Genomic DNA, 25434 nt, shown 5'->3' with positions numbered 1-25434 from the left:
TCGTGTAGCCTACATTCAAATAAGGCACATTAAGATGTAGATTTGATGTCAGTGACAAACGGTCATAAGAACCAAAGACATTTAATGTCACTGATGTCAAACCTGGTGTGACTAGATCATGGCGCACTTCTCATATGGACTACTTTTATGATACTTTTTTTTTGTATGACCTTGACAACCCCTGTGTGAACATTCTTCACAATATCTAATTTCGTGTTCCACGGAATAAAGAAAAACATACGAGTTTGTAACATGAGGGGGTGCAAATTATGACAGAATGTTCATTTTTGGGTGAACTATTCCTTTAATGATCTACTGTGCTCATTTAATGAGTATTATAGTACTTACACAATTTGCACTATTGTGATTATTCCTAAATCTTCATTTTTTTGCACTGCTTTGGCAAACGTACAGTTTTGTCATACCAACAAAGCACACAAAAAATGAAATAACAAATTGAATTCGAAAAGAATGTTGATTTCCCTCATGCTGTTCCCAGAAAATAAAATAGTGGTCAGTTAGAAGTGGCACACACAGGATGTTTTGGTCACGTGCAACTGCCTCAAAATTGAATTGATTCACTATTAACAGCGATCTGTGCATGCAGTGCTGTGTGAAATCAAGCCACTGGCGCTTTAAGAGTGCAGTTACCCCACTGTGGGTAACTGCTGAAGGTGGGCAGGGGGTGGGCTTGAGCCACGAGACTGTCGCCCGTAGACGCGAGTAGTAAATCTGTTCATTCACACAGCAGAGGTAAGAGTGCGGGGCAGCGCGAGCGATGGAAATCATTAACTGGACGGGATATTAAAGAGTGGATACTTTTTTCCATACAGAGCGAAAGCGACTAAAGAAATATATTTCCAGTGAAACGAACCTTGGAAGATGTAAGAAGAGTATCTGGGACGGACTGTGAGCATCACATCTATCTGTCCGCGATATTGACTCTTTATCCATACGATCAGCGCTCGAGCGCAACACAGCGGGCGCACGCGAGGAGGATTTTACCCATCAAGGGGTAAATAAAAAGGTTTTTGTATGTGTTGGCTTTATTTTTGAAAGTTCTTCAATGTGACTGCCTGCTCAAAAGCGTCTCCTCTCACTTTAACCGGATTGTAGCGCTTTTTGGGTTGAATTCACGAACATACAGGAGGTTTGGAGAAAGGCGACAGAAGTGACTTTATATCAGAAGGTGATGGAGTTTCGCAGGGCTTTAGATGCGCTGTTCATTTTGATTGCGCTCATCTGCTTGTCTCAAGGTAAGCTGGAGGAAAATACAACGATGCGATGTCAATATGAAGATTGGAAACGCAAAACATTGCGAACAGTTTTCTAAATGTGTCTAACCTAAATAATGTGTATTACCTCATGGATAGTGGTATTCTGTTAGTGATTATTGTTATTTAGGTTGTAAAAGAATGCTCGGTTTTCTGTCTATGCAGCAGAAGAATTAGTGGGTTTTAAAACAGTAAATCAATAAGTATATGTTGAAGGCATATTCAGGTAAGTTATAATAAAATCTTGAGTGAATTATACAGGCTCTCCTGTGTCTTTATGAGGCATACCTCTCATACTATAGGCTGTATGTTTTATTATGAATACTTTTACATTTGTGTTCAATCCTAAACCCCTAGTTTATAGACTACACTTGGAACATATGGATGAAACTGAGCAGTTGACTCATTTTACAATAAATGCACTTATGTACTTTAGGAGATCAACCCCTGAATTCAAGAGGATTCTCTTACATTTGTCTATAAAACAACACTCTTATACACAATAACATCTGTTTGCAGAAATGATTAATTAATTAACACATTAAACAAACTGTCTTTCTTCAATTTAGCTACAAACTTGCATAGTTTGAATTTCATTCTGCTTACAGTGCATCCGGAAAGTATTCACAGCGCTTCACTTTTTCCACATTTTGTTATGTTACAGCCTTATTCCAAAATGGATTAAATTCATTATTTTCCTCAAAATTCTACAAACAATACCCCATAATGACAACGTGAAAGAAGTTTGTTTGAAATCTTTGCAAATGTATTAAAAATAAAAAACGAAAAAAATCACATGTACATAAGTATTCACAGCCTTTGCCATGACACTCAAAATTGAGCTCAGGTGCATCCTGTTTCCACTGATCATCCTTGAGATGTTTCTACAACTTGATTGAAGTCCACCTGTGATAAATTCAGATGATTGGACATGATTTGGAAAGGCACACACTTGTCTATATAAGGTCCCACAGTTAACAGTGCATGTCAGAGCACAAACCAAGCCATGAAGTCCAAGAAATTGTCTGTAGACCTCTGAGACAGGATTGTATAGAAGCACAGATCTGGGGAAGGGTACAGAAAAATGTCTGCAGCATTGAAGGTCCCAATGAGCACAGTGGCCTCCATCATCCATAAATGGAAGAAGTTTGGAACCACCAGGACTCTTCCTAGAGCTGGCCGCCCAGTCAAACTGAGCGATCGGGGGAGAAGGGCCTTAGTCAGGGAGGTGACCAAGAACCCGATGGTCACTCTGACAGAGCTCCAGCGTTTCTCTGTGGAGAGAGGAAAACCTTCCAGTAGAACAACCATCTCTGCAGCACTCCACCAATTAGGCCTGTATGGTAGAGTGGCCAGACGGAAGCCACTCCTCAGTAAAAGGCACATGACAGCCCGCCTGGAGGACTCTCAGACTATGAGAAACAAAATTCTCTGGTCTGATGAAACAAAGATTGAACTCTTTGGCCTGAATGGCAAGCGTCATGTCTGGAGGAAACCAGGCACCGCTCATCACCTGGCCAATACCATCCCTACAGTGAAGCATGGTGGTGGCAGCATCATGCTGTGGGGATGTTTTTCAGCGGCAGGAACTGGGAGACTAGTCAGGATCGAAGGAAAGATGAATGCAGCAATGTACAGAGACATCCTTGATGAAAACCTGCTCCAGAGTGCTCTGGACCTCAGACTGGGGCGAAGGTTCATCTTCCAACAGGACAACGACTAAGCACACAGCCAAGATAACAAAGGAGTGGCTACGGGACAACTCTGTGAATGTCCTTGAGTGGCCCAGCCAGAGCCCAGACTTGAACCCGATTGAACATCTCTGGAGAGATCTGAAAATGGCTGTGCACCGACGCTCCCCATCCAACCTGATGGAGCTTGAGAGGTCCTGCAAAGAAGAATGGGAGAAACTGCCCAAAAATAGGTGTGCCAAGCTTGTAGCATCATACTCAAAAAGACTTGAGGCTGTAATTGGTGCCAAAGGTGCTTCAACAAAGTATTGAGCAAAGGCTGTGAATACTTATGTACATGTGACTTTTTTTCGTTTTTTATTTTTAATACATTTGCAAAGATTTCAAACAAACTTCTTTCATGTTGTCATTATGGGGTATTGTTTGTAGAATTTTGAGGAAAATAATGAATTTAATCCATTTTGGAATAAGGCTGTAACATAACAATATGTGGAAAAAGTGTAGCACTGTGAATACTATCCGGATGCACTGTAGATCAGAGGTATTGCTGGCTCTGCTGCCCTGCAGAATGGGGTTGTAAACATTGGCTCTGAAATCTGTTCCCCAATATAATCAAGGGAAACACAGCCACCAGACGTGGCATAAAATGACACGTCAAGCTTTTATTTGACTAGAGCTATAGTCGTCACCGGTCTCAGATGTGTAGTCAATACTGCAATCTGCTACTGTTTCATGGGCAGATCCGGTGAGATCAAGACCTGAGTCATACCGGCATCTGAACAGGCCCAAAATCCTCAAAACAAGATTGGGTTTGAGTCTCGGTTTGTTCAGTTTAACTGTGCAGCACAGTATAGAAGCTGAAATTAGGCCAATCAGTGGTGAGGACTGTTTCATTCTTTTCCCACGCCTGTCTAAGAGCTGACTTAATCTAGTGCAGGTATGTGCCGAGGGCTTGCCGGCCAGCTCCTCTCACCTTCTCATACCTGATAAGGGATTTTGAAAGAAAATATATTGAGTTACACTCCAAGACCTCAGCTTTGTCATTTGTAGGTGCCTGATCTTGCCTGGGATGCAGCTTGTTTGTCTGTGTTGCATTTGTGTATTTGTACCTCGAGGAGGACATGTGTTAGCTCAACTTCTTTTGAAGTCATTTTAAACAGCCACAAACAGCTGTTGGCTTTTTTCTGGATTGTCCCCAAACATGCATATAACAACAGCAGGCCTTAGATCAGCACTTTGACTCACTCAGTGATGACACTCTTTAAACCAGATGAACCTCACTGGAAATGATAGAATGTCTCTATCAAAAATAGACACCATTACCTTTTTATGGATGTTTTTATTAATACAATTCCATATTGCATTCACAAAGAGATCTAAAGCCATTATAATGCCCTATACTGTATACACTTTTGATTGGCAGTGTTTTAAAAGCTTTGTGACTTTTCGCATAAAGCGCATCATTTAGGGTTTTCCTCAATGCATGACAGCTTATTTTGATGTCTTGCATCTCTTCAACTGTCGGTGCTTCTCAGATCAGAAGCAAGGAATGTTTGTGTGTGTGAGAGGTGTGACTCAGAAAAGTGTGCTTCTTCCATACACACACTCACACTGAGTTACTCCCTGTTTCCTCTGTGTAAACACTGTGCTGTCGAGAGGCTGTCAATAAGGGGGAGATAAACACAGCATCTCCTGAGTGTGTCTGATGTCTCAGTCTGATTTCTGTCCCGTCACATTTACGCTCTTTACTGGATCCCTGCCGGGAGACAAAACAGCTCGGCAACATCTTTCTCTCTCTCTTTTTGTTGTTGCAACAGAGATCTTGTTTAAGAATGAGTAATAACTCCACAGAAATGTTCAGAAGTTCCATGTAAAGCATTTAAAGGGAAAGTTAATTCCTCAAATTACATTATTTCCACCATGTAACACAAAAGGAGGTCAAATTTTAGCCTTGGTCACCATTCATTTTCATCGCATCTTTTTGCCATACAATAAAATAAAATATGCTAAAATAGCAGTATCATATCACCTCCTCTTGTGGAGGGAGCACAGGGCCGTTTTAGTTGGTCAAGTAGGGAAGCCAAGAGCACATAAGGTTCTGGTTTATGAGTCTAGCACTGACAGGAAGTTTGAATTGAACCCTAAAGACATCAGCTCTGGCTGGTGTGGCACTGAATGGGACACAGCACAATGCTTTGGCATCAATCTGTCAGACCCTGGGTCTCTAGCCTCAGATGAAGACAGTTCAATAGCCCTACGAATTAGTTCCAATGGCTGTGGTGGTGACCACAAGACAAAGAATCAGACGGAAGGGACCAAAACAGTATGAGGGAGCATCTTGAGTGTGTTGAACTGGAAACCACTAGTAGTGGGGCTGTTAAGGGAGTATTTTGGCATATTTTTAGCTTCAACACATGTCTGCAGCAATTTCTTTTTCAAATTTAGTGGTGGTAGCTTAATAACTAAGGGGTAGTTCACTAAATATTTCAGCACAAAAACCTGCAACTTATTCACTAACCACATGTTTTTGTACATTTTCTATCTATAATATCAGCTGTAATTCATCAAATAATGATCAAATGATGGAGAAGAGCGTTATATCCTGGCGTATATCCAGATGCAAGGTGTAGTCAAGCGCACTTTCGGCATGTTAATAAGATGATTCAGGTGTCTGGATCACAGTAGACAGGGATGCTGTTCAGACCTGCCAAAGTGTGTCAGGTAATGCTGGTCTGCTACATCCTCCGCTATATAGCATTCAGAATTGGCCTGCAAGATTGGAATTTCATGTTCAGCAGCGATTTGTGTGCGTGTTTGCAATTCATTCTTAGTGGATTCCCCCCTAAGTTTGCTAATGGCTCAAGTAATACATTAAGTAATTTTATCACACTGAAATCATATTAATATAAATATAATTTTTACGTCTTGAGGCTATACTTTGTTAAAAAGTATTTGAATTTTAAAATGTATGGACTGGCTCCATTCACTTCCATTTTAAATAAACAATGGACAAGTTGAAATTACATTTTGTGGTAATCAACATTATGCCACAAATGTTGTCAATTGAAATTAACTTGTATTGGACCCAAAATATTCCTTTAAGAGAACCTGGGCCTCTGAGCACAAAACCATTCAGACCCTGACACTTAAGGGATTCATGATTAATAGGTTTAAAGAGCCATATTATCAGGACACCCGACTCATTGTTGATGGAACATAACCCACTCTTGACTCTATCTGTCCATTCTTCAAATGACTATAAACTATATCTCTCAATAATAAGTTACTCTTTCCACTAAAGCAGTGACTCTGACTAAGGCCCAATATTTAGCTTCACTGAACATGTTTACATGCTTTTCTTACACAGATTAGGATTAATAAACCGACAATGTATGTGGTCATGTAAACACATTAAATGGCTTTCATTTACCTGTATACGGACACAAACCATTTAAGAATAAACCGAGCAACCGAAAGTGAAAGTGAAAGTGGAGATTTATAGTAAAAAAAAAAGAAAAGGACTTCAATATTGATCTGTTTCTCATTCACATGTATCATATTGCTTCTGAAGATATGAATTTAACTACTGGACTTACAGTATATGGATTACTTTTATGCTGCCTTTATATGATTTTTGGAACTTGAAAGGACTGGTCACCATTCGATTGCATGGACCTACAGAGCTGAGATGCTCTTCTAAAAATCTTCGTTTGTGTTCTGCAGAAGAAAGAAAGTCATTCACATCTGGAATATTCATTTTTGGGTGAACTATCCCTTTAAATAAGCTGATTTTCCGGGAGTTAACTGTGTATTGGTGTTCATGTAAACAGGCTCACTGTCAAGAAATGTAGCTACTCCTTAAAGGTGCTCTAACCAATATTTTTTTTCATGGAAAGGTATGCAAAAGTTTTCCTAGTCCCTGAAAGATATTATTGAAATAAGTGCTGTATCTCACCTGTCTCTGTGACAGCTCTAGACTATTGTTAAGCCGGTTCTTGCCTCCTCCTTTCCATTGAACTTCATTGCACTGGTGCCGAAACCCGGGAAGAAGGCGAGCACCGGCTTAACAATATAAATAATAGTTTAATAACAATCTTAAACAAAAAGACAAACACATGCCGGGCAGCTGCCCATAACTCTCTCTCTCTCCCTGGAACTGCCGCCTCAGGTCACCTTTATCCCTCTCCAGGGCTTGATTAGCCTGATTAGGGGCTAGGTGTGCAGCATCACGACCCAGCCCGCCCTCCTCCCTGCCACACTCCTCCCTCCTCCCTGCCACACAGTTGTCTGTTGAGGGCGCTATTTTGCTGCTGTTTTAAACAACCGTTTCTGCACAATGTTATAGTTGGAATGTGGGGTTTTGGAAAGAGGGGATGGGGCTAATTCAGTGGCTCAGTAACGTGGAAGTAGAATGGCTAAAATTGCTTACAGCACCTTTAATCAGAAAATTTCTCACCACTTCAATATTGACAAAACAGTGATTCTTCCCTCTCCAATAAGTTTTTATCAGTTCATAGAACTTCTCGGATGTTCCTGTGAATTTCTTCATCTGTGCTGCAAATGAGCCTTCTGATGAATTGTCACTAATATTCTTGTCACCATTTGCACTGTAAAAAGTTGTGCATAATGTTGGGGTCCATGGCCTGGCGGTGAGCGCACATGCTCTGACACATTGAGCTGTGGTGCTCATGTTGGTAATGTGAGTTTGAGTCTGACTTGCTGAACCCATTGCTCTCATATCTATACATCTATCCATTTAAATAAAAAAGCAATGGCCTATACTTTTTACATGTACTGACTTAAAGTGGGACCCCCGAATTGTTGGGGCACATGTGAGGATTGTCTGGTTGGTTGGCCCCCTGGTAAATCTGTGCATGGGTGGATGGAAGCAGGAGGGCATTCTTTCAGCAAGAGAAATATCAATTTTTGTTAACATGTTCAGTTTGGGTCTGTCTGTCTGTATGCATTATGTATTTACAGTATAAACCAGAATTTGAGATTAGGAAACGTAGACTAAATATGTCATTTTCTACATGATTTGTTGGTATTTATTTTGTAGGCTAAGCTTTTGAAACACACATACATTATCTGCATTTGTTTGTTGCTTTCCTAATCCAACAGCAAGGTATCACAGTAATCCTCTTTTTTTGGAGCGAAGACTCACTATATATACAGATCTCTTTTTTTGCAGATAAACACATACCATACATGTGGATTGTATGTGAGATGAAACTGCACCTGTCACAAAACGTTGACATATTGCGATGGTATTCTTTTTGTTTTTGTTTTGGGTGGCTTAATCCAAGGAATATTACATGTATGTGTCACCATAAGGAGTTAGAAAATATGCTTCAGGCATCTTAGATAAAACTCTGATTGTAAAATTTCCACTGAGGTAAAAGTTGTAATCTGACGTGCAAGTTGTTGTGATTTGAATCTCACACATCATAATAGTGACTATCGTTCTTACACTCCTGACCAACTTCCAGCCTAATAAAATTATGGTCCAACTGGCAAGTACTTTTTATTTTTACTCACATTTGTTGAGTGTTCATTTTGGAGCATGCATACAAGTCTACTTCCCAATTCTTTAAACATGTAAATATACCCATTGGGATAAGCTTGTTGAGGACTTCGGATAGTGTTTAAGTGGTCTGTGGTTGATCTGTGTGCCAGTGAGAGCTGCAGGAATGCCCTGAGTGTAAAGAAGCTGTGGGCAGCTGTGGGGCACTGCAGGGGAAACCTGCGTGCCAAGACAGCATACCACTTTACATTTCCAGACTCCTACTATCTACAGGTCTTGTACAGTAGCATTCCTAGCCTGTTCAACTTCACTGCATGAATTCTCAGCCACTTGTTCGAATCTATGTTCTGAAAATAGCTTTTGCTCCTAGAATTAAGAAATTTTTCTTGATCCGAGTCATCTGTTTATTTTGCACAGTATGACTGCTCATTATCAGGGTCTGTTGAGCCTAGATTACCACACTCTCGCACTGACCAACAACTCACTCAAACTCCTAAACAGCCGGTTTGGGCTTTGAGTGTTTACATGAGGAAATTGTGTTTTCCTTTGAAAAACAGAGACCTCTGGTCTTTGTTATATTTGTAGTGTTTGCTAGTTGATGCAAACAGACCCGGCGTGTGTGTATGTGTGTGTTTGGCACTCTGTAAACAAAAGGGCCTGGGGCCGTGTGTGTACTCTCATCAGGAGCACCAATTTAATGACTCAGTCTCTATCTGCATGGGCATCGCTATTAGATTACCTTCATTAACACACACTCTTTCTCGTTCTATCCTTCTGGCGCCTGTTTACACACTTTGCATGCTGTTCAACTTATTTGAACTTATTTGCCCTATAGGCTCCCAGTTATCCTCATCAGTCGTGATCTGTGTGTTGTTGCAGTAAATAACAGTTGCTGTCATTGTTTTGGTGCTGAGTTCAGAGGCGTTATTAGACAAGGACATTACTTGCACGGTTGTTGTTTAATGGCTGTGTAGATCTAAATCGCAGCTTGGCCTTGCTGAAATCGGTCCTTGATTGCAATGCGAAGAATGCTGTGAATGTTTTTCCATGGTGTCAGTATTCTTTGTCTTTGTTTCTGTCGGAACGATTGAAGTGTTAACAAGCTGTTGTTCTTGTCTTTACAGACGCATGGCAAGGTTTGATATTATCAGCTCTATTCTATGCTAAATAATTTCTATTACAGCAGGAATTGGATGCCTTTCCTACTTAAAATACCAGCTTAGGCTAAGCCAAGTGTATGCTGGTTAGTGATGGTATTACCAAGATAACAAAACTGTTCCAAGAGTTGCCTACAATGCTACAAAAAAGAAAGGAAGGGAGTTTATTTTCTGAAATTGTTTTGCATTCCCTCACAATAATTTTGTGTACTCTCACAATACTTTTGAGTTCCCTCGCAATAAGTTTTGCATTTCCTCACAATGGTTTTAAAAACCATGGTGTTACTATAGTAAAAGTTTTGTAACAATGTTGATCTTTTTTTTTTTTTTTTTTAGCAGAATGATTGTTATTATTGTTCTGGTTGTTCTGTATTATTACTATGGTTTTACTACTAATACTATGGTTAAAATATGGTTACTGTAACAAAAATGATGGTTTTGTGGTGATGGTTTTACTACAAATACCATAGTTGAACTATAGTTACTGTAGTAAACCTTGTTTTTTTTTTTTTTTTTTTTTTTTTTTGTAAGGGATGGATGAACTATTGCGAGGGAGCCCAAAATAATTGTGAAAGAACACAAGCAATTGTGAAGGAATGCAAATTATTGTGAGGGAACAAAAACTATTGCGAGAAAACGCAAAATTATTGCAACGGAATGCAAAACTTACTGTGAGGGAACACAAACTATCATAAGGGAATGCAAACTAATGTGAAGGAACACAAACTATTGTAAGGAAATGCAAACTATTGCAAGAAAACGCAAAGCTTATTGCAACGGAATGCAAAACTTTCTTTGAGGGAAGGCAAACTATTGTGAGGTAACACAAACTATTGTAAGGGAACGCAAACTATTGCGAGGGAATGCAAAACTTATTTTGATGGAATGCAAAACTTATTGTGATGGAACACAAAACTTATCATGAGGTAACAAACTATTTTGAGGGAACGTAAACTATTGCAAGGGAACGCAAAACGTATTGCAACAGAACAGAAAACGTATTGCAAAGGAACGCAAAGTGTATTGCAAAGGAATGCGAAGTGTTGTGAGGGAATGCAAAACTTAATGTGAGGGAACGCAAACTATTGTGAGGGAATGCAAAATTTTTGTGAGGGAATGCAAACTATTGTGAGGGAACGCAAAACTTTTTGTGAGGGAATGCAAACTATTGTGAGGAAATGCGAAGTATTAAGAGGCAACGCAAAATTTAATTGTGATGGAACACAAAAATTATTGAAAACTAAGTTTTGCAGAGGGAACGTAAAACTTTTTCAGAAAATAAGTTATAAGGGGCTCCGTACCATTCAGTTAAGACAAGGTTTCAATATTTATAGCCTGTGTGCCAGGGAAACTGAAAATGAATTCTGACAGGGTTGTGTTTGTGTTTTCAGTCTCTATTATTTAAGATTTTAAAAATGCAAAGCTAATTAGGTTTAGATTTCAATAACTGGGAAGTCGTTGCACTCTATTGCAAGCAAATTATAGAACTCAGTGGTACTCTGCATATTTGATATTTGTCATACTACTATTACATTCTTAAAACGTAGAGGAATCTTTATTTAGTAATTAATTTAACTACTAAAGTTATGTAATTTATTTTTTCAGCATTTGTATTCAAAACTTTGCTACACAGTCAACTAATTAGTCCTTTATCTCATGTGGCTTTCCAAGTTAGAAATTCTTCACTCCCAACATGTCAGTTTTTTTTTTTTTTCCAAGTTAGAAATTCTTCACTCCCAACATGTCATTTTTTTTTTTTTCAAGTTAGAAATTCTTCACTCCCAACATGTCAGTTTTTTTTTTTTTTTTACAAGTTAGAAATTCTTCACTCCCAACATGTCAGTTTTTTTTTTTTTCAAGTTAGAAATTCTTCACTCCCAACATGTCAGTTTTTTTTTTTTCAAGTTAGAAATTCTTCACTCCCAACATGTCAGTTTTTTTTTTTTTTTTTTAAGTTAGAAATTCTTCACTCCCAGCATGTCAGTTTTTTAGCCCCAGAAACCAATGGTGTAGTAGTGTCTGAAGAGGTGGGCATACTGTGAATGCCCCCCCTCCCATTTATATACAGTACATATGTAAAATGTGTAAGAAATATAATTTTTCCATAAAAAATATTGGCTGTTGTAATCATAGTCCCACATAAACTTACAAAATGTATGTCAGGGTAAGTTTCTTGCTGACATGGTGTACAGTACACTGCTATGGTAACTTGATGTTAAATATGTATTTAAATTAATAGGTCTTATTAATGTTGCTTACTTTATAAGCACTCTAATTAATAAACTAATACATACATAATATGCAATAAACTGTTAAGCATTGTATAGCTCATATGAGTGTAGTAATGTTCACATTAACATGTTATCTTGTATTACCATATATAGCCTACATAAGAATTAATGGTTATTTGTTTTAGGTGTGTACTATAATGTGCTTTTCTGTGTATAGTGAAAAAAAAGGCACAAAAAAAGACATTTGATATAATTACGGGACACAGTTAGCCGGCATCTGCAAAGAGCATCAAAAAATAGCATGGGTGCAATAACATCATGTATTTTCACAAAGTTTAATTGCATAAGTTAAATTTAAATGTATAGCCTATATATACTGTGTGTGTGTATATATATATTTATATACAGTAAATAAATTTATAGTGCAAATTATGGTTACTCTAGTGACGCATATGCATCAGCATTAGACGGAAATGTCCCATCTATTACTGAAATGGAAATATGATTGGTTAGCAATTATTCAGTCGTGTCTGAAATGAACATTCTGATTGGTGGATCAGCTTAGTCGGGCTGTCTGTCTTGTCTCTGCCATCAGTTCGCTCCCGCCTACCGTTGCTCCCTGTGCGTTTAGAGAGAATCACTGTACAATTCTAAAAAAAAAAAAAAAAAAACACAATTCACTAGTCAATTGAAAGTTCCGGGACAAAAGCTTACTCGTTGCTCTAGCGGCCATGCATATCATCACTTATTTTAGGTGGGCATACGCAAAATCCTCAGAAAGATAGGTGGGCATATGGCGTATGCCTGCGTATGCCCTAGTCTACACTACTGCCGCAAACCAAGAGCAGACTTGTCCATGACTAACCTCAGTGAGTCATTCTTATGCAAAACACCCACCATCTCACAAGCACCACTTGACTTAAATGTTAAACCTGTTAAATGTGTGAATCACAAATTGTGAATGATTCAGTTGTGTATTTCACCAGTTCACATACATAGGTTATGTCTAGTGCTAAGGGAAGCCTAGGGGTTTTATACCCCTTATTTTGGTCATTTCCTTTTGCAATCACAAGCCAGCAGTGCAACAAGAACACATCCTGAATGTGATATGTTATCTCCTGTACCTCAGGGGAGATATGCAGAGTTCTTGCTGTGCTGGGAGTAGACAAATGTTGAATATATGCTAAATCATTGGCATCTCATTCAATGCATGTCTACACTGATCATGTATTTAACATGAAGTCTGACTATACAGTGCTGACTACGGCTTACTCCTTTTCATCTCAGTCTGTTTGACTTTCAAAGATTCAGTTCATAAATAGTCAGGTTGGCTCTTCATTGAAAGCCCTAACCATTGAGGGTTGATAGAATTTTAAATCGGCTGTATAATTTTTAATGAGAAGCCCATGACTTCAAAGTGAGCGTCCACTTTGTTTTACCCTTTTACTGATATTTGACCTGAAGCTGAAAAATGGCACTCTTAAGGTATTGGGGAAGCCCTCTGAGAGAAGCTTTTAAAAGCTTTCTTGTGGTTTTTAAAATGACTACTGTGAATAGCTGGTGGAAAAAAGTGAAGGATTATGAAACAGTCTTTGTCAAAACATCTAGATCTGCTTTACTTTTAGATTCCTCACCATGAAACTTCACTTTCCACAAAATGTGTGGTTCTGTGTGGGCCTGACCGATGGGGTGTTGGGGTCAAGCGGAAAGTGGATACGGGGAGAGTTTCTGTGGAGATTAATCCAGCGGAACATGGAGGTTTCTGGTGCACCACTAAGGAGGACCAGGAAACTGATGCTATCTCAACCAGTTGTGGTATGCTGGTCGCCCCAACTGGGCCACTTCCATTAGCGGGGCACTGAAGAGGTCCAGACAGTACAGTGCAGCTGGACTGAAGCACCACTGTCGCCACCATGCACAATTTATAATTTATTCCCAACTTCTTCCTCCATGGGAGAGGTCAACGTCCCCTTGAGATATGTAATATGCCATTGACGTGTATTCCAGATGTGTTTTTCTTGGGCGCAGAGAGTTTTAATTACAGGAGGTCAGGGGAAAACAGACTGTGGTGTTATTGTTCTGCCTTCATGGAGGCTTGGGCTGTAGAATCTGAATGAACCCCTGTAAACCAAGGTGAAAGTGTCAGAGCAATGATCTGTCAATACATTTACATACACTTTTAAATTTTACTAGGAATTACACAATAATTCGTCTTTTTAAAATGTCACATAAATGCTTTTGTTGATTTTTGCGACGTTGGACTAACAAACCAAAATGCAATTGTAACTTGCTTCATCCAGCATGTATGCATGTTAAAGGCCAAAGTATACTTCGGTTTTCCATGTGCCGGTTTGTCTCAAACACAGTGCGCATAACGCAAATATCATTAGCATCACAATAAGTTCTTCTAGATATGTGGACAGTCTGTGTCTTTGTGTGCATCATCAGTGCTTGACGAACCATAATTGGGCTTGATGTTGTGCTGGAAATACAAAAAGCCAGCTATTCCCAGAGAAACACAAAAGGCACTACAATGCCTCAACCTTTTGCTAGATTCTTTGCAGCCTGCTTAGGTTGTCCTCGTACTTAAGAAATTAGCTACTTCGACAAGACCAGGGTGACTAGGTGGTTGTTTACGTTTCATGGCCTGATCTCCCGAGGCAACTCTGAGCTCAGTGTTGTTTGAGATTGCAGGATTTAGGGTCAGCACTTGAAGAGATTCTCACTAACAGGTCGAACTGCCAAAAGAATCGCATTTATTTCCCTCCTCATTTCCTGTAAGTTCTCTCCCGGGAATCCATAGAGGGATCAATACCTAATGCTGGACGTTGCCACTGCCCAGCCAAAGGTTCATTTGAAGTGCTGTTTATTTTGTGAAGTGAGAAGGATCTTAGAGAAATGGAGTAGCCAGATGATCTGATGCATGAAGATAGCGTTGTCACTGTACCAAAATTTCAGTAGTCGGTACCGATACCAGTGAAATTTTACGGTTCTCAATACCAATTTCGGTACCACAGCATAAATATGTTAATATGATAATATGCTATCGAACACACCCATTTAGCCTATTTAAAAAGTTACATTTCGATGCCAATAATAAAGTAAAAGAACTGCAAGTTTTCTTCGTGTTTTTCAATCAAGGATGCATTGCTTAAATCTTTTTAAGTAGCACCCTATTGAAATCTGTTTTTATTGTTTCCCAAATCATGTTTTCCTTTTTATTATTATTATTATTATTATTATTATTATTATTATTATTATTTTCCAGGACTCCATGTTTTAAAGTTTAATTGAATCATCAAAATGGTGTCTAATCAATTTATTCTTAAAACTTTTAACAAAAAGTGAAAATAGAACTTTTCAACATGTAATTTCTTTTTTTTTTCAAAACTTTTATTCAACAGCAGTCATATTTGTGATATATTACTTAGTTATTATTATTATTATTATTATTATTATTATTATTACAGTGAATATTACATTTTTACAATACAGTTGTAATATATTTCTGTCACAATTTCTTCAATTTCAGGCATCTAGCTTTTATTTTGAATCGTGCTTTTATTATGATGTGTGTTTTTTTGCCGGAATCGTCACTTTTCCAGATAAACAGTTCGCAACATGGTGTCCTGAGAAATTGAGTCCCTCCTGAAAATCGGGTCTCCCTCTGACATCACAACAATTCCATTGGCTGAGGGACCTGTTAATGGGTACTATATTCACTGCCTGAGTAGAAATCCTTTAAAATCGTTTTATGATATATGTTGATATAACTTTGTAAATACAACATTTAATGACTTTTAAACCATAAGTTATACATAATAGTATATAACTGAAGTTATAGATTTTGAAATTAAAGATGTGTTGTTGTTTGTGTTTTTCAGTTAGCCTAGACTTCTTTGACATGCTATCACGATAACATGATGTTTTTGCTCAGGCATTACAAACGGTTACCCCCATGGGGACTCCATTTACCGGGCAGACTCAATTTATCATGACACCGATCCAGTGTGATCACTGAAGACTTTTAAGTCATGTCTGAAATCTCATCTCTTTACACTGGCCTTTGAGTCTGACAAATGAAATGTAGGACACAGTTTTGGAGTGTTTGTATTTTAGATTACTGGTGTTTGTGTATATGGTAATTTTTAAATGTTATGTTTAACATTTTATTACTGTGAAGCACTTCGGTCAACTCTGTTGTTTTAATGTGATATAAATAAAGTTGAGTTGAGATTAAAGGGCAAATGCTGCGATTAATTATATAAATATATAGTTAACGTGTGCTGCATGGTTTACTGTGCATTAGTGCTCTACTTTGTCATCTGATACAACGCGAAATATTCTGTGGAGTTTCCAGTGTATGAGCGGTTGGCTTTATACATTCATTTAAAGTATGCAGCTCATCCACACTAAGATTTCAGCCTTTAGGAGTTTAAAGAGCACCTATTATGGTTTTTAAATGTGCCTAATTTTGTTTTAAAGGTCTCATACAATAGATTTACATGCATCCAAGTTCAAAAAACACTTTCATTTGCTCATAATTTAAATTGCAGCATTACCTTTTTTTCCCAGTGTCAAAAACGACTCGTTCAATGATCCGTTCTAAAGGATTCATTCTAAACTCCTCCTTTCAGAGAGCCTACTCTGCTCTGATTGGTCAGATGTCCCAGTCTGTTGTGATTGGTCTACCGCTTAGTGTAGTGTTTGAGGGCGGGTTAAAGCTGTTCGTTTTTGAAACTTTGCAAACGTTTTTACATTCACAAACAGCTATATAATACACTACATGAAAGGTAATATTTGAAAAACCATAATAGGTGCTCTTTAATAAATCACACTAGGACATGTCACTATTTTAATTTGATTTATTGTTAATTTCAGTGTAAAAAGAGTAACAGAGAATGCGCTCAAAATAAGCGTGTGAGCATTTTAAAGCTGTCGTGTGTCAGCCATACTGCATGCTGGTACCAGATTGAGTTGGTACTACCGGTACTGCAGAAACACTGGTATCATTACATCTTTTTAAAATTTTAGTATCGAAGTACAGGTACTTTTGACATCATTACATGAAGATAAGATCTAAACTGTCGGAAAGTGCCATTGCATCACTTTAAAGATTATTGAGAATTTAGGATTGGTTTAGGCCTATATATCACATAATGTTTTACTCTAAAAATTCTCAAAAATTATCCAAAAAGTGGGCATGTATTACATCTAATGTAAATGTGTCATATTGGTATGTGATACTCTAGAACAATTTTAAACAGTAATTTTTCAAATTGTTGTAGAATTATAATGCATGCAGTTTTTATGATCTCATATTAATTGAGTCTATATGGAATAATTATCATAAAATGTATTTGTCACCCCACAGGACTGTTTAGGTGAACTGCAAAAAAGCAAAGGGAATTTAAAATGTGAAAAACATAAAAGAAATGGTGACCAGTTACAGCATCTAAAATATACACTTTCCTTTGTGCATATACTGTATGTATATATAAACTTCAACCAAAATCTTTATTTTGAAAAAACAACATAAAGATAAAGATTTTTCAACTACCCATGTATTTTCCACATTTAAAGTTATTTTGTTATTGATACACAAACCTGTTCTTCTTTGATCTTATGATTAATTAAACAGTTCAGTTGTTCATATTATGCTAACTTGTCTTACTTAAATATTTTATATATATATATATATATATATATATATATAAACTTGAACCTAAAATCTTGATGTTCAATTTTTCTTTCATCTACTCCTGTGTTTTTCAATATTTAAAGCTTTTTTGTTATTGAGATACAAACATATTCCCCTTTGATCTTTTATTTAATTAAACAGACAAAAAGTAGATATGTACTGGTTTTGCTGAAATATTTTTAAACAAGTCATGTTAAAACCCTTGTTTACAAGTATCCAGGCTGTACAAAGTAGAATTTCTCCCCTTTGAACAACATCAAAGCTCATGTAATGGACACTTGACTTTATTTTGGTAAGGCTCTGTGACTGTGCTTTTTCTCCCTGTTTGAGTGAGAAATCCTCCTCAGCCCCTACAGTAAACACACCACATATTTCACTGTTTCTTAAGCAGGAAGCACATAAGCATCTCTTGCTGTAACCCTTTAAGGTGTCAAGTTTCTGTCAGGGAATTTTTGTGCTTGCCACTTTGCTTAATCCACCCCTGCTCTCACCTTGCAGGACTGATTCAGGCAGAAGATCACTCATCCCAGAGGAAAACAGCAGCCCTCCTGTGTAATTTCCTTTTTTCATGTGACCTGCTCACTTTGTCCTCCCACTGTCAGAAGCCTCAGGAGTAAAGAGCGTAGCTTTATGACCCTGGGTTTGTGTTCTTTTTCCAGGGCCCCTTTGTTGTTTGTAAATGCAGAACAACTGAAAAGATTGGTGAAGAAGGAATGTTGGAAGGAACTAGAGCCCGACCGATATGGGATTTTTGAGACCGATACCAATATAGATTTTAGAGAGGGAAAATTCACCGATTACCAATATGGTGACCGATATATTTAATTTTTGAGCTGGAATGAAAACAGACCTTTTCTATGTGGATTTTTCACTGATTTTGCACCGATATGACTATGCAAAGGTACTCAGAAATCTGCTTTCTTAAACAAATATTTTTATCAAAGAATATTTGACATTATTATTATACATTGTCAACAAATTCTAGAAATGAACACTGAGAAAATAAAGAATAAATAAAAAAAATACATAGCTAAATAAACATCAGTACTGTATGTTTAGTATCAGTCAAATGCTGACCATTAAAATAAAGAATAAATACAAATAAAATAAATAGCTAAATAAACATCAGTACTGTATGTTTAGTATCAGTCAAATGCTGACCATTAAAATAAAGAATAAATAAAAGAAAATAAATAGCTAAATAAACATCAGTACTGATGTTTAGTATCAGTCAAATACTGACCATTAAAATAAAGAATAAATAAAATAAATAGCTAAATAAACATCAGTATTACTGTTTAGTATCAGTCAAATGCTGACTATATTAATACTGCCAAGTCAAGATAAACAGCGGCAGCGGTGTTACACTGTATTCTGCTATACAAGTTCAGGGGAAACTTTCAACGGTGGAAAACCAGACTTTTAAATATTACATTTTATAAATGCAACGACTGGAATTGTTCGGTTGAAGGGGGTACCAAACTGTGAATCCCAAACAAAACAGGTTGTTGAATACATGTTTACACATTAGCTTCCACTCAGCTGACAACAATGAAAGTAGCTACGTGATTAGCTAGTTAGCTATAAGCTCGTTGTCATGGAGAGTAAAAGATGGACATTGTTTATTTTACTTTCCAGCATTTTGTCTCACCAACTAGGTAATAACATAGTGTGAAATCAACACTCAGACACAATCCACCACCGCACCATTGTCTGCTGAGCTGCAAAATGATGCTCTGATGTTTACCTTTCAATCTGCTACATTACTTACTGCACTGACAAACTATAGCTGGCTAACAGCAAACAGACATGAGTGACATGGTTGTCAGGGACAAGGTTAACATTATATTAGTTATATTGAAAGGGAAAATGATGGGGTCATTGTTTATTAAGTTTCCAGTATGTATTTCACAAACTAATTAACAACTTACCGTGATGACACCGCAGAACTCCGCCCTGTCTGCAGAGCCACCGTCAGTTCAGCTCTGTAAACAATAGAGTCGGAGCACACTCTGTTGGACAAACTACGCTATGACACCAATTCTAAATCATTGTTATACAGTTGTGCTCAAAAGTTTGCATACCCTGGCAGAAATTGTGAAATTTTGGCATTGATTTTGAAAATATGGCTGATCGTGCAATCATTGTCTTTTATTCAAAGATAGTGATCATTTATTCAAGGATAGAAGCCATTTATTATCACATAGTTGTTTGGCTCCTTTTTAAATCATAATGATAACAGAAATCACCCAAATGGCCCTGATCAAAAGTTTACATACCCTTGAATGTTTGGCCTTGTTACAGACACACAAGGTGACACACACAATTTTAAATGGCAATTAAAGGTTAATTTCCCACACCTGTGGCTTTTTAAATTGCAAATAGTGTCTGTGTATAAATAGTCAATGAGTTTGTTAGCTCTCACATGGATGCACTGAGCAGGCTAGATACTGAGCCATGGGGAGCAGAAAAGAACTGTCAAAAGACCTGCGTAACAAGGTAATGGAACTTTATAAAGATGGAAAAGGATATAGAAATATATCCAAAGCCTTGAAAATGCCAGTCAGTACTGTTCAATCACTTATTAAGAAGTGGAAAATTTGGGGATCTCCTGATACCAAGCCAAGGTCAGGTAGACCAATAAAGATTTCAGCCACAACTGCCAGAAGAATTGTTCGGGATACAAAGAAAAACCCACAGGTAACCTCAGGAGAAATACAGGCTGCTCTGGAAAAAGACGGTGTGGTTGTTTCAAGGAGCACAATACGACGATACTTGAACAAAAATGAGCTGCATGGTCGAGTTGCCAGAAAGAAGCCAATGCCACAAAAAAGCCCGGTTACAATATGCCCGACAACACCTTGACACGCCTCACAGCTTCTGGCACACTGTAATGTGGAGTGACGAGACCAAAATAGAGCTTTATGGTCACAACCATAAGTGCTATGTTTGGAGAGGGGTCAACAAGTATTGTAACATTCAAGGGTATGTAAACTTTTGATCAGGGCCATTTGGGTGATATCTGTTATCATTATGAATTAAAAAGGAGCCAAACAACTATGTGATAATAGATGGCTTCATATGATCACTATCCTTAAATAAAAGACAGGTTTTTTTTGCATGATCAGTCATATTTTCAAAATCAATGCCAAAATTTTACAATTTCTGCCAGGGTATGCAAACTTTTGAGCACAACTGTATGTTCTGAAAAAAGTTTTCATATCGGCGCATATTGGTAAACATATACGCCGATACCGATATATCGGTGAAAGGCTAATATCGCCCGATAATATCAGCCGACCAATATATCAGTCGGGCACTAGAAGGAACACCCCCAACTTCTTAATTTAACTGAGGGTAATGAATGCACATTTGCAAATCAACTATTTAAGGGGGGCGGGAATCCACTCAAAAGAATTTCAGATGAGGGTTGGGAGAATTTGTCATTCTCCCAGAAATTGGTAATTTTTTTGTCTGTGGTGTAAAACTTCTGCCAGGGCTATTTTGTGAGGCAAACCTGCTACTAAAAGGATGACATTTTCGCTCAAAACACCAAAGAGAACAGTGTTTTCCTTATCACAAAAGATTGAAGAGATGTCTCATCCAAAAATGAAAAGTCTGTCAGCATTTACTTGCCCTCTTGTTGTTCAGAACCCGTATGACTTACTTTCTTTTGTGGAACATAAAAGGAGATATTAGGCTGAATAACAGCCTCAGTCACCATTCACTTTCATTGCATAATTTTTCCTTACAATGAAAGTGAATGGTGACCGAGGCTAACGTTCAGCCTAACATTGCCTGTTGTGTTCCACAAAAGAGAATAAATGATAATGGATTTAAAATTTTTGTTTAAAATTTCCATTTAAGTATTACAGCTCAGTGCTTAGTCACGGTTTGACATGCTGTTAAGTTTTGGATATCATAGTTCTGCTTGATCTTGTCTTATTCATCTAAGCATTAGAATTAAACACTTTTGTTTTATATTCTCTTTTTTTCTTCCAGCACTGATAAGTCCTTGTTCAATACTTTGCATTTTAATATTTGATTCTTAAAAGTTTCTGTATTCATTTTTGTGTGACCTCCAGGTTTTCACACATACTTCAGGGAAAGAAGACAATTATTGGAATGACACATGACCTCTCCCTTTACAGTTGTCATGGAGATTCTTTGGCATCGACACTTTCTTTTGGAAAGCAAAAAATATTTGCATATGTCACCACACACACACATGCTGTTCTGAAGCAGCGTTTGAAAATTTCCCAAAGCGAATGACTTTTTACCGCAACACAACGTCTCTTGCATCATCTGTCTCTGTTTTGCTGGACTAAGCTTTAGAGATCTTATTTCCCCTCATAACAGTAGAGATAAATATTCTTAGTGCTAAAAGCCCATTGGAATTGATCAGGATTGCAAGCTGCATGTATTTTCTCCTCAAGCCGGCTTACCTACCCCCTCTTCCTTCACATAACAAGGTCAAACCCCAATTACGATAGAGGGACTTGGTACCTTTAAGAGCAGATGAGTTGTAGTTGTGACACCTCTCTTTATGCCTGAATCAATCTAACTGCTGGAATCATTACTTGCATGTCACAAAGTGAGATTGCCACTAGGCTCTACTGATTGGGAAACACACACTACTGATATTACAACAGAATGGTGTGTTGTCAGAGTTCTAAAAAGGTACATGCTCTAATTTTCAGCAGCACATACAAATGGCTGTAATCCCGAGAAGCTGGGCAGCTGTGGTGGTGATGTTGTCCTATGTCTTAAACTTGAATTAATATGGGCAAGACTGTCTTAATTACACTTCACTTTCCACCCAGAAATCAAAGCTGTTCCAAGCAGCCGGTAGCATTTGTGACTAGGTAATTAAAATTATATTCACGTCAGCTCGGCCCTTTTTTCCTTATTTGTGCACTTCCCCAGAGGACAATTTTATTGCTCAAAGGTTTTGCTTTTTCATAACTCAGGAGACTTTGAATTCTCAGTTATGTTTTATTTAAGTAACTTTGTCTCAGATATTTCTCCACATTTTTTTAAGGAGAAATAAAAATAGAAACAAATGAGACTTTTTGGTGACATACAATAAGAGTGTAGAGATTTCAATTGAAAATATCTTAGATAATTTCAGCATAGCTCAGATAATTTGGGCTTAGATTTATGTGACTAGAAGGGCCCTATTTTAAGAGCGCTAATGCTAATTGCAGCGCTATGCGAAAAGTCATACAAGTGACATGATTAGTATTAACAGTGATTGTATTGGCCTTCCAGGTTAGGCTGTGGATTTTTGCACACACTTCACTTCTACGTCGAATTTGTTTCAAAAATTAAAATGAGGCTATTTATTGAAACAAATAATTCAACCAAAAATATTTCTAAATTCAAATTACACTTCAAATGAAACTAAAATGTAATCAAAATAGCAAAGTGGTCAAGAAAATCCTATATAACCACCTCTTGTAAAATCCTAACATTTTAGCCTCTTCGACATCTTCCACTGGCCTCTTTTGCACTGACTTAAAAATCACTCTAAGACAACAGGTGGAATAATATGAATACAAATTAGATCATAAATGCAATTGAAGACTTGGCTCTGAAACATCTTGGGGCAATGACCTATTTCTCAGGAAATGAACAATGTTTGCTTTGCACCACTTCATTAACTTACAATACACCCTCAGTTTGAGAGCGTAAACCCACAGATTGCGGAAAAAAAAAACTCCCACCCATGGCCACTTGCGCTTTGTGCTGCCATGAAAATTGCATTTAGAATTAGCACTCTCATAAAAATTAACTCTGCGCATGGCCATTGAGCATTGCACTATGCCTTGCGCGGTCATGAAAATAGAGCCTGAAATCTTTGAGTTTCTAGTTGACTCGATTTTCAGTTTCCTAACTTTATTTGTTTTCCAAAGTAGGCCTTCACAGTTGTGGAGAGTTTTTTCAAAAGTTTCTGTTTTTCGGCAGAGGAAAACGGCATTCCAATGTGGATGAGTAACGTAAACGTAAGAAAAAACTAATTAGTGTGGACGTGGCCTTCGTCAAAAGTCTCCATTTGCTCTACATTTAATCTCTTTGCTGTCTAGGAGAAACTTTTGAAATAAGAGGTCTCATTTGCGATTTTTCTTTTCTATGAATCTCCTCTAACTTAAGTCTAACACCTTGTCAGAATGGAAGACATTTTAGTGTTCTTTTCTAGTGTTGTTACAGTATGTCAAAGATGCTCTAATCTAAGAAATGTGTTTTCTGCTTGGTAAAGCCTCCAAAACACCCTGTTTCCCTGAGGGTTAATTTCTCTGACAGGGTGTGAGACCACAAAGTTCCTATGAGTTCTTAGTGTTGTCAAAATCCCCCAAACACCCATTGTGGGGCTTGTTTTTTCAATGTAGTGGTTGAAAGTTCTAGCACCTCATAATGGGCAGTGCAGTTTGGTGTCAATCATGTGGTATCTGAGTGCTTGTAAAGCTATTGCAGTTTCAGAAAACAGGGTTTTCAGAGATATTAGTCCACATTTCCAGATGTTGTTTTCAGCATATTCATACAGCTAGCACTGTAATAGCTTCCCCAAGATCTTCTTGAGGTCATGATCAGGTGAGGTGCATTAGCTACTGCTATGTTAGTTAAATTAGCTCTGCACTTCACCATCTCTTACACTGTTTTACACCTCCTCTCGTGTTTGGCCTGTTTTATTTATAAGCCTGTTCTTGGATTCTTACTAGGGGTGTAACGATCCATCGATCTGGATCAATGCATCAATCCAGTAACCAACAATCCAATGTTATCGATACAAAGCGTAAATATCGATATATATATATATATATATATATATATATATATATATATATATATATATATATATATATATATATATATATATTTTTTTTTTTTTTTTTTTTAAGATGCACCTTTATTTTAAAACTCTCATGTCAGCTATGTCCGTACGCATTTCTATCAGGCGATGAAGCAACCTTATTACATTAATTTCACTTTATGAGCGCTAAATGCACGTGAGTCAACCAGGCTTCCCGTGAAACGCGAGCTCCAGACCAGTGACAGGATCAGTGCGTGCGCGTCAACCGGGCGCTCCTTAAAATGTGAGCTCTTGTGACAAACGCAGAGCGGCTCACATGCGCAATTAATTCAGGCTTCCATCGATATCGTTGCCATGTGACCCATTTGAATTTTACTTGAGAATTTGCTATTTAAATGTACCATGGATCAGTTCAACTATCAGGTGAAATGTCTTGACAACACGACATTCTGAACAGCACCAATGAGGGAAAGAGAAATCACCTGCTCAGCACTAGCATCATTTATAAGACTTTACACATCTACACATCAACACCCTTACTAACATTTATCCCAGTTAACTGTAACAGAATTTTTCATTACAACTGTGGAAGTTGTAGCTAAGAAAACCACGGATAGCACAGATAGTTGGAAACAATTCATGGATATGTAAGTACTTTGAATTGGATTAAACTAAAAAATAAGCTGTAATCAAAAGATTGATGATCACTTGTATGTGACGTTATTTTTTATATTATTTTCTGTATAATTTTTTTCAACATCTGAAGCACCTTATTTTGTTGTGGATGTTCCAATGTGGATACTAAATTTGCACTTTTCTGAGAGCTCAATAAAATATTAAAAATATATTTTGGTTGCATTTAAGGGCAAAACATTTTTCATTGATTGTTTAAAATAGGCACATAATATCGGAATATCGATCGCAGGAATCAAATTGAAATCGTATCGCAGACTTTGAAGTATTTGCAAATATCGGCTCGCAGGCCAAGAGAATCTATATAAGATCATATCATGATGAAATGTCTGATTTACACCGCTAATTCTTA

General features: G+C 37.5%; 1 protein-coding gene across 2 annotated transcripts in view; it reads left to right on the top strand.

Moving 5' to 3' along the window:
• Window positions 1-589: 589 nt before the first annotated feature.
• Window positions 590-25434, top strand: part of LOC127433301 (roundabout homolog 2-like) — a 118412-nt gene continuing 93567 nt past the window's right edge. For both annotated transcript variants that reach the window (XM_051685072.1, XM_051685071.1), the window contains exon 1: window positions 590-1256. In XM_051685072.1, coding sequence (XP_051541032.1) covers window positions 1193-1256 — 64 coding nt within the window. In that variant the 5' untranslated portion in view covers window positions 590-1192. The remainder of the gene's footprint in view (window positions 1257-25434) is intronic.

The sequence above is a fragment of the Myxocyprinus asiaticus genome, chromosome 43 (genome assembly GCF_019703515.2).
Source record: "Myxocyprinus asiaticus isolate MX2 ecotype Aquarium Trade chromosome 43, UBuf_Myxa_2, whole genome shotgun sequence".
Taxonomy (NCBI): domain Eukaryota; kingdom Metazoa; phylum Chordata; class Actinopteri; order Cypriniformes; family Catostomidae; genus Myxocyprinus; species Myxocyprinus asiaticus.
This window is presented reverse-complemented; position numbering and strand designations above follow the sequence as displayed.